General features: G+C 40.1%; 1 protein-coding gene across 10 annotated transcripts in view; it reads right to left on the bottom strand.

Annotated features, from left to right (window-relative positions):
• PBRM1 (polybromo 1) overlaps window positions 1-12,721 on the bottom strand; it is a 113,410-nt gene that overhangs the window by 56,739 nt on the left and 43,950 nt on the right. For 5 of the 10 annotated variants that reach the window (XM_034996792.1, XM_034996794.1, XM_034996797.1 and 2 more), the window contains 4 exons: window positions 12,352-12,565; window positions 7,923-8,064; window positions 6,694-6,791; window positions 4,528-4,572 (listed from right to left, as the gene is read on the bottom strand). In XM_034996792.1, coding sequence (XP_034852683.1) covers window positions 4,528-4,572; window positions 6,694-6,791; window positions 7,923-8,064; window positions 12,352-12,565 — 499 coding nt within the window. The remainder of the gene's footprint in view (window positions 1-4,527; window positions 4,573-6,693; window positions 6,792-7,922; window positions 8,065-12,351; window positions 12,566-12,721) is intronic. The other 5 variants (XM_034996793.1, XM_034996795.1, XM_034996796.1 and 2 more) reach the window with 1 other exon arrangement.

The following is a 12,721-nucleotide window of genomic DNA, read 5'->3' as shown; positions in this document are numbered from 1 at the left end:
TCTGTCATTTTCTCCTCTTAGTATTTTTGTGTGTCTGTGTCAAGTAAGTAATTGTTAGATATGTTAGGAGAAGTTTCATTCAGTGGGAACGATTTCCCCAAAGAGGCATCTGGGTGCACTGGTGTGAGAGCAAGAGTCCTCTCAGTCCAGGACTCAGTAGGTGGATAATGGAAGGGGAACTTGGAACAGAGCTCCAAACCACAGAGCTCCACATGCAGGCAGAGATTAGAACACAGATGACGTTAACCTTCAAGAAGCCTCTAAAGAAAAATTTCCGAATCTGAATTTGACATCACAGAAATCTATGCTTAAAACTACTAAAGATAGTTAAGGTTTCTTTAGATCTCACTTGTGGGGGTCAAACTATAAAATGAAAACTCAGAAATCCCATTGTGAACCTGTGAGCTTAAAAAAATCTCTCCAATAATCAACTCAAAATGAAATCGCTCCTCAATCCAAGAATATCACACAGAACTATTCAAGGTTTCTTTCTTGGTCCAGGTAAGCTCTCTTCCCTTCCTAGTTCCAGTATATCACCCCCAATCATCACTGGACTTTTCTGTATGAAGCTACAAATACCCTACAAATCTGAGAGTGGGTCTAGGGCAGATTTTTAGGAGTTTTTTTAAAGAGGAGGGAAAGCTTTTTTACTGAATTTTAGGGAAAATGCCAACAAAGTAAAAGAATGGAGAGTGGGATAGCTCTGACACCAAGCAGCTTTGAATGGGACATATCCAAAATGTGAAATCTGGGGGCTCCTGGGTGGCTCAGTTGGTCAAGTATCTGCCTTCGGCTCAGGTCATGATCCCGAGCTCCAGAGACTGAGCCCCGCATTGGGGTCCCTACTCAGCGGAGTCTGCTTCTCCCTCTGCCCCTCCCCCTGCTTGTGATTTCTCTCTCTCTCTCAAATAAATAAAATCTTTTTAAAAAAATGTGAAATCTGAATTTATTTAAGAGACTGCTCTAATAAGTGAAATGTATTGTTTTAGGACTTTTTTTTAAATTCATGTGACAGAGAGAGAGAGAGAGAGGGAATATGAGCAGGGGAGAGAGGCAGAGGGAGAGGGAGAAGCAAACTCCTCGCTGAGCCAGGAGCCTGATATGGGGCTCGATCCCAGGACCCTGAGATCATGCCCTGAGCTGAAGGCAGACGCTTAACCATCTGAGCCACCCAGGTGCCCCTGTTTTAGGACTTTTATTACCAATAGTATCCTCTCCCCATTTGTATCATTTATTCACTCTTTAAGAGTAATGTGTAACTGGTTTCCATCCTCAAGGCAAGCAAAACTTTTGTTGTTAGGGTCACTTACAACCTTCTCTGAACTGGGTAAACCCAGTTTTGTTATTTTGTTGACATCTTTCCTGATCCTTACATTGCCTTTGACACTGAGAACTACTGGCCCATTAGTTTTAATCTGGCTATCAGAAAAAAACTGAGTTAAATTTCAGACTCTTCTATAACAACTATTATTAGCTTGGGTGGTTGGTGTATTTGCTCTATCTTTGTCCAATATGGATGCCAAACTTTATTATATCTGGGACTTTTGAAAGCAACTTCAAATACTTTCTGAAATGAGATAAGAATTACAAAAAGTCAGAAACCATATTCCCCTAATTGGTACTTTCTGTTTACTGTTTTCAGTGTCACTTTGCTTTTCAGATTCTTCTTAGAACCCCTCTATGTATCTTACCTGTCCTCCTCTCCCACACCACTAACTGTAAGTAGTTTGTTTACTCCTCCCCATTTTGGAAAAAGTACATTAATCTCAGACCTTGTAACTGGCATACTCACTCTTCTTTTTTTAATCAGCACCTTTAAATATACTGAAGTAAAATATATGTTAAGAGAGTTCAAAACCAGGCCTGTTTATCTTTGTGCACTTATGGGTGCCACACTTAAGGGGACACCAATTCAGGTAATAGGCATTGTTATAATAAATATGCAGCTCTAGAATTTTATGGGAGATGGGCCATGAAGGGTTCTGTGCTAACAAAATCATTATATTACAGTGATTTTCCAACAAATGAAAGTGTCTTGAGAAATGGGTGCTTTTTCTAGCTTGCACAAAGGCTAGAAGCTACAAGAGGCTCTGTTCTGAATCTGATTTTCCAGGGCCAGCACTACCACCGTTCTCCTGACTCCCAACCCAGCTTGAAACACGGCAATCACTGTCACTTTTTGCTTCTCTTAGTTTATCACTGCACCTAGGCCCAGTTCTAAGGGCTTTAAACACATCAACCACCCAAGTTTTAGAGGAACCTCCAAAGCCCTTCTGGATCTCATCTTTCCTTTCAATTTTTCATGCCACAGTGTTAGTCCTCACTCTCATACTTTGTGGCTGACTATATTCTCAAATGTCCTTAACATTATACTTCCTCTGAAGCTATTATTTGTTATTATATGTATTCACATTTGCATATATACACACGAAATTCCCATTTATGGTCATAGCTAACACTTCTACCACAAGCCAGGGGCTGTACTAGTAAAGCACTATATGTGTGATGTCATTTAATCCTCAAGCTCTAAGAACCAGGTACACTTACTATCCCAACTTTGCAGCTGGAAAACTGGAGGATTACAAGGGTCAAGCAAATACTTAAGGTCATAAAGTGAACAATCAGAACTAAGACCTGAATCAGCTGATAATCACTAGGCTGCTTTTATGATGTTCCTCCCTTTCCCAAAAGTCGGCACTTACCGTGGGCCTCTCTACCCTGTTCATAGGCTCCCAGGTCTCCCAGCATTTAACTCCCTTATCCTAGAGTTTCGGTGGTGTCTGCTGTTAAGCTAAGTAACCCCAAAGGTTCTCTCCTTTACCAGGCTGGCTACATTCACTGCATCTTCAAGTCTTCAAGGAATAAAACCTTTTAATAAATAAAACCTTTTAATAAATAATAAACCTTTTCTAATGAGTTTCCCAGACTAGTAACAGAGGACTAAAAACAAAATGAAATCTACTGAGCCTTGACGTCAACAGGAACTACTTCCAGAAAATAATCAGAGTTGGATTTTGAGTACTAACTGCACCTAGGCCCAGTTCTAAGGGCTTTAAACACATCAACCACCCAGGTCCTCACGATGATCTTACATAGGTATAGTTATCGACTCTTTTTTCAGATGAGGAAATTGAGGTGAAGCTCAAATCACAGAGCTAATTAGAATAACTAGGATTTGAACTTGGGCAGTTAGGTTCTAAGAGCTTGGGGTTATACTACTACTCCAGATGCCCCACATTTCTATTTCTACTATTACCGAGAATTAGTACCATACACACTATGAATGATGTAAGAGAAATATAACCCATGGTCTTTTTCTTAAATTTGTGATCTAAGAAAATCTTTCTTAAGGAAAATATTAGGAAGAAGATAATTGATAACGCAGTAATTTTGTAGAGTGGACTGCATATGGGAGAAACATGCAGATAACTTTATAACATCTAACTTGCAAAGAAAAGCATGATAGGGAAATCATATTTCCTAAAGCTCTTTGGGCAGTCATATATATAGTTCTATAAAACTACACAAGTGTGTACCTTGTGCAATTATTCTATGACATTGCTCCCACATAATTTGTTTTCAACCTGCCTTTCTTCCTGGCCAGTAAGTTCCTGGCACGTGGAGGTGATGCCTAAACATTTTCCTTTACAGCCTGTGAGAGCGGAGTCTGGTGTTCCACAAGCAATTGACACTCCACGAATGCCAGAAGGCTAAGGTGAAAATAAAAGCACCACACAATGATGACTAGGACTATAACATGGCAACTCATAGGCTGTTTTAAAAATCATAAGTGACATGCAAAAGAATGGATGCTTTCAAAGAAATAAAACATGGGCAAGATCAGAGACTGACAAAATGTATTCATGCTCGAGAAGCACTAACCCAATGCACAGGTGCCAACTCAGGCTGATTATCACCTGGACTGTCAACATTGGTTTTGATCCCTCCACCATCCCCAATGTGTAAAAGACATCCCTGAAAGGGCATCAGCATCTGCCAGCCTCTGGACACTGCTGATGCCATCCTATTCTCAGCCGCTACCTTCTGTTGCACAAGCACAACCACAATGACTGGTGAGAGGGCTTGCGGCTGCTGGCAAAGCTAGCAACAAATAAAGGCTTCAGAACATATCAAGGCGAACTAATTCTGAATTTATTCTACCAACTATACTTCTAAACTATACTACTTTCTTTATTCATAAAAACAACTGGCACCCAGGGCGCCTGGGTGGCTCAGATGGTTAAGCGCCTGCCTTCGGCTCAGGTCATGATCTCAGGGTCCTGGGATCGAGTCCCGCATCGGGCTCCCTGCTCCTTGGGAGCCTGCTTCTCCCTCTGCCTCTCTCTCTCTCTCTCTCATGAATAAATAAAGAAAGAAATCTTAAAAAAAAAAAAAACAAAAAACTGGCACCCAAATGAAAGCTTATTTCACATGCTTAAGACTTCACTTTTCACCTAATCAGTACTGACCATGCCACAGAAGTTATACTTTTAAAAATACGTTTATGCATAAAAAAGGACTGCACACCTGGAGAGCCTCCTGAGACCCAACATCTCACTGTCAAGAGTGTTCCTGGGAAAGCAGAAACAAACATTACATGTGAAGAGAAACAAAACAAGCAACATTGGAGGGTCATGTACAAACCAAATACGGTTGAGAAAAAAAGAGGATTATTCAATCCAAAGGATAAAAGATATTAAGAATACTTGGAACATTTTAACATGGATGACAGCAGGTAGACTTTTGGGGAAAGGGGTGGGGGAGAAGAATGCACTCCCGGAATGAAGATAACATACATTAATATTTTTCACTCTTTGATATTAAAAAAATAAGGCAAAGATAGAATCTACACAGTATTTAGGAGTTAAGTGGTACTTGTAAAACCTGGCCCTGACTTCACTGGACAAGCTGAATTTAACCTACCAGGCAGCTGTATTTGCCTGAATTCCGGAAAAGTCTATTTCTTATTAGCAAAACCTAACATAACGAGCTACCTTCTAAAAGGCTCGTTAATGTTTCTTTCTTTGCCACACAGTTCAAAGCACAGATAGGACTTGCTTCTCTCAACCTCTTAATGTCCACTCATGCCTGTATTTCAAAACCAGGTATGTTCTTTTATTGCTTTAGCTATGATTTATATTTGTTCTTCTCTTATTTGTGTTTTTCACTTTATTATTCAAAACACTTCCTAGGAAACCTGTTCACAGAGACGTTTTATCTGAAGTAGGATTTTATGATTTCAACAACATAATACTTAGTTTTCTTGTTGCGGGAGGTTTTAGAGTAGTAACTTCCCTGTGATTTACTTGGGTTGCCCCACCAATACAAGCCACAGAAACAGAGAGGTCATTAAGGATCTGGCCTGGGCTAATGCTTCCTCAGAACTGTTGTAAGGCTCAACTAGTTTCAGATCTCTCTTTCCATTCAGTGTTGGCACTAACTGTACCATCACTTTTGCCTACATTACCTTCTTTTGTCTTAGAAGTTTTTATCTTTGATGGGTGACTGATCTGGAAAACACAGGTGATGCTGTAGTAGAGTTATATAATTACACTCAAAGATGTCCTTGATTTGATGTCTCTGATCTGGTTTCACATTTTTCTCCGTTGTCCCTGGTATAACAAGGAATTAAGAACTTGGAAGGATGAAATTCATAGGCCAGTAATGGAGGAGACTCACATCTCAGGGTATACCAATCAATTTAGTTACCATGGCATAGCACAGCAGTTACTCTCAAAACTAAAAAATTTTTCCCAAATGCTATTTATAAGAGGAAAAGATAGGGCAGCTTCTCTTTCGTAAACCACTTTTTTAAATCCTCTGATCTTAGTGGATCTATTAATGCATGAACAAAACAGTGTCAACAGTTACTAGTGACTCCTACATTCAACTCTGGATCTGTGCCCGCTACTAGTGATTAGCTTATTTCTTGTTTACGGTGTTCTCCCTGGAGCAACCAATGCTACAAAGATGGTGAGACAGTTAAGGCTGAGGGAGAATATGGTGTTCCACAAAGACTGAGCCAGAGAAACTCTGTGTGGGAGGCGTAGGCAAAAGAGATGTTCTCGCAGGATTCTTTATAGGAGTCCAGCCTCAGAGTCTTACAGTGAGGTGCCCTTCCACAGAACCCATGAGAGAAAGGAAGGGTGAGGGAAGTTCGGAGAAAGATTAGAAAGAGAGAAAACCAAATATCTAGCTTAGCATTTTATGAACTACAAGAAGTTATGACGTAGTTGTCTGCAATCTGACACCCTTAAAATGGCAAATAAAGATCAGATTAATAAGGAAAAACAAAGACACAGGAGTATCAGCGACTGACTTCCCTGCAGTGATAGTACTGAAATGTTTTGCGATTCACCACGTAGAAATTACCGCAACTAGATTTAAGTGGCACTCCTGAAATGCCACATGAAGGCAAAATGGCCCCGACAGCCAACAGAGTAACGTGCTTTGCCGAGCCCCATAAGTAGCTATCACTTTCATCCACGTGGTCTACAGCCATTATGGCACTTGGCCCAATGGCAGTGCTGCTCATACCACTCACAAATGAATTCTAACAGAAAACCTGTTAGCAAATAATTAGAGCTTATAAGAGAATTCATACCTGACAGCTTAAAACCACATTTTTTCTGCACTTACCAGAAACAAAGTCATAGACACAGAGCTGTCTCCGCCTAGGAGAAGAACACGTACCTTTTCCTTTTGGCGCTACCAGCATCAGAGGTGGCTGAAGAAATCATGCTGTCTCCATCCTCAAGGTCGTCCCTCCTGGCAAGCTCCTTCTTCTTTGCCTGAAACAGAGCAGACCCTGGAGTCAAGCTCTCCCTGCTGAATGCTCCTAGAATATATGAATTAATATTAAAGAGCCAGACGTATCAGATTCTCTTGGAAAAATACAACCACAGGTAAGGTGCACAAAATTAAAGAGTCAGTAAACATTTTCAATAACCCAGTTTAACAAAAGCTTGCATGACCTACAGAAAAGTAGGTTAAAAACTGGATCCAGAGGGTTGAGGAATCAACACTAGCTCAACTATAAGACTACAACGGCACCAGCTTGTTGAAAGCGCTGAGGCAAGTTGTAGGGGTGTCCTGCCATTTTTAGGTGAAGCCAACTAAAGACAGTCTTTGATACCCTGGACTTCTTCAGCAATGGTGTGGCGAAGAAGAAAGTTTAATGTGAGACGTGAAAAGAAGATCTACTTTCAACACATGCATTTTTAAAGACCTTCTGCCAAAGAGCTGAAAGTCCAACCATTACGGACTCAGGGAACGCATGCGCAGCGCTGAAAGGCAATACGTGAAATGTGCAGCACCAATGTCACAATCGACTACACAGTGAAGATTCTCCAGGGTTATCTAAAATTGCTTCTGTTGCTTCCTTGCTCTGAGATTCTCTTTGCAGAAAGATTCTACCCAAAACTGACAGACACAATTTGTATTTCATATCTATGCCTTTCTTCAAAACCCCTAGATCACCCATGACTCCCCGTACCCACTAAGATGTGCTCTCAGAAAGGATCTGATAAATTCTTAAACACTGTACAATGATTAATTAGCTTTAAGATGTTCTTTCTCCTAGGACCAATGTACCTTAACAGACACAAGTCTAGAACCAAAGAAATAAAATCTAAATGATAGAGTATCATCTGTGACTGGAGGGAAACTTCCTGAGGACCCTAAAATGACTCCCCAGGCACAAATCCCTGCTCCTCCCACTCACAAAGCTAACCCAGTCTAAATTATTATTTCTACTCTACATGGTCCTGACAACTCTAAAAAAATATTCAGCAGTACTTGTGGTTGAAATAAATGATGTGATATTGCTGGGAGAAATCACACATCTTAGAAGTACACACTCAAAGTTTGTAAAATTATTTCAATTATACATACCACAGTTAAGCAAATCCCAGGAATCATACCTGCATGACCTGCTGCAATTTCAGAACTCGCTTGTAGATGGCTGAATTGGGAACATTATAGCGTTTGGCATTTTCAAACATTAAATTCAGATCACACTCCAAATGATCCAAAGTTTCATATTCTTGGTTCTTTAGCTTTGTTCTGTGAAAGACAAACACATGACTACAATTTACCTTTACGAAAATGATAAAACACCCTTACTGAAAATCTAGTACAAAAATCCTAACAAGCACTAGCTGACCTCTTTACTTGTGATACTGATAAGAAGCCTAGAAGGGACACCTTCAAGATAGAAAGGAGGCAAAAGCACCATTGTATTTAGGCAGTATGACAGTCTACCTGAAAATCCAGAACAAAACACTATAAGAAGTAATAAGAGGACCTAGGTGCCAAGGTGGTCAATTACAAAGCAAATATATTAGCAACGACCCTAATGGAAAACCTGTTAGTGGTTAACATGCAAACCCCAGAAAGAGAAAAAAAAAAAATCAGGGAGGTTTTAAGATACCTTAATGAAGAACCATGGTGATCTAGCCTCTTCATGAAGGTTAATGAAAAGAGAATGTACTCACAATACCACGAAAGGGGATATATATATATATATATATATATATATATATATATATATATATACACACATATGTATAATGAAGAAGTCTTAAGATGGTAAATGAGAGGCAGATATGTCAGAGTCCATTCACTACTTTTCTTCTAATACAAACATTTGTAACGAATTATGATGGCTTAAAATTGACATTACTTATTTTACTTAAAAGTCTTAAGAATTCTGATATCTTTTAGACACTATGGCTATTGCTAATGCCAACTCTCATGAAGTCCCTTATATATTTTACTTTAAAGATTTCTTTATTTATTATTTTAAAGAGAGAGAGACAGAGCATGAGCAGGAGGGGCAGAGTGAGAGAGAATCTCAAGCAGACTCTGCACTGAGTGTGGAGCCCAACGTGGGGCTCAATCCCAAGACCCTGAGATCACGACCTGAGCCAAAACCAAAAGTCAGATGCTTAACCAACTGTGCCACCTAGGCATCCCTATATTTTTTTAAAAATATTTGAGAGAGAGAGAGAGTGCACGGGAGTGCATGCATGGGGAGAAGGGCAGGGGGAGAGAGAGATGCTCAAGCAGACTCCCAGCTGAGTGGGGAGCCCGACGCAGGGCTCGATCCCACAATCCTAAGATCACGACCTGAGCTGAAATCAAGAGTCAGATACCTAACAAACTGAGCCACTCAGGTGCCCCATGTCCCTTATACATTTTACACAAAGTGAAAAGTCACAGTGTGCCCTAACTCTGTATGCACATAGGATAGACGTTTAAATCTTCTGACTGAAGCACATGCACACTATATGCAGACTCCACGTACTGTTTAAAAAGATACGAACATTAGAGAACATCTCGGGAGTGAAGCAAACACCTACGCACAAACTCAGCTCTCAGTACCAGCCTACATGGCTAGCACCTAGAATTTAAATTATAGCCTCAGACTTATTCCTGCCAACTCTGAGTAATGTGCTGAGTATTCTCAATACCCACAAAGAACAGATGTGGAACTCGAACTTGTAAATGACAATCTATAATAAATCTGCAGGTATTTATGAGACTGATGTTCATCAAAATTAGAGGGGGGCAGGATGGGCACAATAGGAAATAAAAGATGGGGATGACAAGCCTCAGCAGTGGAAGGTGGCATATGGAGCCACACTGTCTAGCTCCTGCCCACTCTTCTATTTCTGTTGCCCCCTTTTTTTTAATGATTTATTTTAGAGAAAGCAAGAGAGCGCATGTGTGCGTGGAATGGAGGGGCAGAGAGACAGAGAGTCCTAAGCAGACTCCTTGCTAAGTGTGGAGCCTGAGGTGGGGCTCAATCCCAGGAGTCTGAGATCATGACCTGAGCTGAAACCAAGAATCGGATGCTTAACTGACAGTGCCACCCAGGCAGCCCTATTTTTGTTGCTTTTGATGACACTCAACTATCATCCTCCTGCCAACAAATCTCCCTAGGACTGTGCTATATAATACATTAGCCACTAGCCACATGTGGCTATTTAAATAGAAATAAAATTTAAGGGTGCCTGGGTGGCTCAGTTGGTTAAGCGACTGCCTTCGGCTCAGGTCATGATCCTGGAGTCCCTGGATCGAGTCCCGCATCGGGCTCCCTGCTCGGCACGGAGTCTGCTTCTCCCTCTGACCCTCCTCCCTCTCATGTGCTCTCTCTCTCTCATTCTCTCTGTCTCAAGTAAATAAATAAAATCTTTAAAAAAAAAAAAAAAAAGAAATAAAATTTAAAATCTAGTTCCTTAGTTGCACCAGCCACATTTCAAGAGCTCAATAGTTACATGTGACTAATGGCTACCATACTGGACGGGGCAGAGAAAACAACATTTCCATCATCACAGAAAGTTCTATTTGGTCAGCATTACTGTAGATTTCCGTGTTGCTCTGAAGTAGAAACAATGGAAGGTAGTCCAGCTCCTGTCAGGCACCACTGGCCATGCGTCCTTGGGAAGGAGGTAGATTAGCCGTGCTAAGAGCTGACCCTTCAGAACTCTAGCGTGCTACCAGCTAGGCCTCAGCCATTTCTCTATTCCTCACACTCCCCTACCTATGTGCCAGACAACTGTCAAGAAGTAAATTTAAAAAGGGGGAAAGGTGCAGAATTCCTGACTTAACCAAGCAAGGTTTCTATTAGGAAATTCTCACTTAGAAGAAGGTTGTAGGCAGATGATTGAGTTGGCTGAGAATATGTCTTCCTTTACACTGAACTCATTATTTTGACTAAAAAAAAAGACTGAGGAAGAAAAGAAACTAAGGACAAAAATTGTTGAGTGAATGGGGCGCCTGGGTGGCTCAGTCATTAGGCATCTGCCTTCAGCTCAGGTCATGATCCCAGGGTCCTGGGATCAAGCCCCACATCAGGCTCCCTGCTCAGTGGGAAGCCTGCTTCTCCCTCTCCCACTCCCCCTGCTTGTGTTGCCTCTCTTGCAGTCTCTCTGTCAAATAAATAAATAAAATCTTTAAAAAAAAAAATTGAGTTAAAAGGGAACCTCTCGACATCTATAAGACTGTCACTATCTTTTCCAAGGCAAAGAGTATAAAAGACAAATTTCTAGGCTATTTTCTTAATCAGTGGCAGCTTTAATTTCCATGTTATTTTAAGAGGATCAAATAAACTGACTTTCTATATCCTATTTGGGTACAAAACCTCCAAAATTTGCATTAAGTAAAAACACCCTAAATTTTACTGATCAAATAATGAAAACAGAAGTTATAAATGCAAAACCATGAAACATATATTGTTAGCAACTTTATTTTCTAGAATCCAGCAAGTATAAGATTTTTAATTCCTACTATTTGAAAGGTTAGTTATCTGTCCTGATAAATACCAGCTTATTCTGATTTTGCCCAGTTAAGATATATTTTTACCTTGTTGCCTCTATCTGGGTATATACGGTAGAACCTAACCTGCATGGTGAGAGTTACGATATTACTTATTTCCTATTATTATTATTATTATTTTTTAAGATTTTCCTTATTTATTTGACAGAGAGACAGTGAGAGAGGGAACACAAGCAGGGAGAGTGGGAGAGGGAGAAGCAGGCTTCCCGCCAAGCAGGGAGCCCAATGCGGGGCTCAATCCTAGGACCCTGGGATCATGACCTGAGTGGAAGGCAGACGCTTAATGACTGAGCCATCCAGGCGCCCCTATTTCCTATTATTTTTAATGACGATGCAGTGGTTTCAGTATTCTGTCTGAATTCCCAATGTTTGTTTTTGTTTATGTATGTATGTATGTATGTATGTATGTATGTATGTATTTAAAGTAGGCTCCATGCTCAATGTGGGGCTTGAACTCATGACCCTGAGATCAAGAGTCGCACTGCTCTACCGACTGAGCCAGGCAACCCCCAATGATTGTTTTAAACAGAATGGGGAAACCAAGATGAACCATCTTTCAGGTACTGTTTCAGCTAATGAATTCTCTAAGAGCTGCCTATGCTTATTCTGGGGACTCAACTTTAGATACAAAATTTAAATAGAATTAAATTGTTGTAATTAAAATATAAGAAGTATAAGCAGAAAGATTTTTGTGCTTTGCTCAGCTCTAAGAAAATGACCAGTTAAGTTTTGAGCTGCATGACTCTTTATAGTCTATAATCTGACACACAAATGCCTAGCTGGAATACCTTTTGCTTATTTGCCTTGACTCTATTACAGTACAAATAATACCATTCGCATTTAATCAAATTTATTTCTCACTTTTCACGTAGGAGTGACATGCAAGACATACTCTAACATATGAAAACATTTTTACCTTTAATATCCTTATCCATTTTAGCAAGGAGATATATGTGCAGGATCAACCACAAGAAAATGGATTTCTATTGAGTAATGTAGAAGGCAGCTTACCTGATCTGTTGTAGGGATATGGGCATTTTAATTTGTTGGTAATAATCAGGATATTTTTTCTTTGAAGGCAAATGGAAAAAAGGTTCAGCTATTAGCTGCCCTTGGTTATTCCGACAACTCCTAACTGTGTCATAAAGCTGATAAAAAGGATTTGAAACATCCATAAATGAAGTAATGCTCTCTGCTTCCGACTCTCCTTCTTCATAACGTGCAGCTAAAAAAAGACAAAAATGGTATTAGAAGGGGAAGAACAAACCATACTTTAAAGCTCTTTTAATGACCTTCCAAAGTAAGCTTTGTATGTTTGAAAATACTTATTTTAAGAGTTTCCAGCCCTCATTAAAGATGCTGTTAGTGCTTCATATAATTG

The sequence above is a fragment of the Mirounga leonina genome, unplaced genomic scaffold (genome assembly GCF_011800145.1).
Source record: "Mirounga leonina isolate KUSES-001 unplaced genomic scaffold, KU_Mleo_1.0 Mir_94, whole genome shotgun sequence".
NCBI lineage: Eukaryota > Metazoa > Chordata > Mammalia > Carnivora > Phocidae > Mirounga > Mirounga leonina.
Note: the sequence above shows the minus strand (reverse complement) of the source record. Positions and strands in the feature narration are given on the sequence as shown.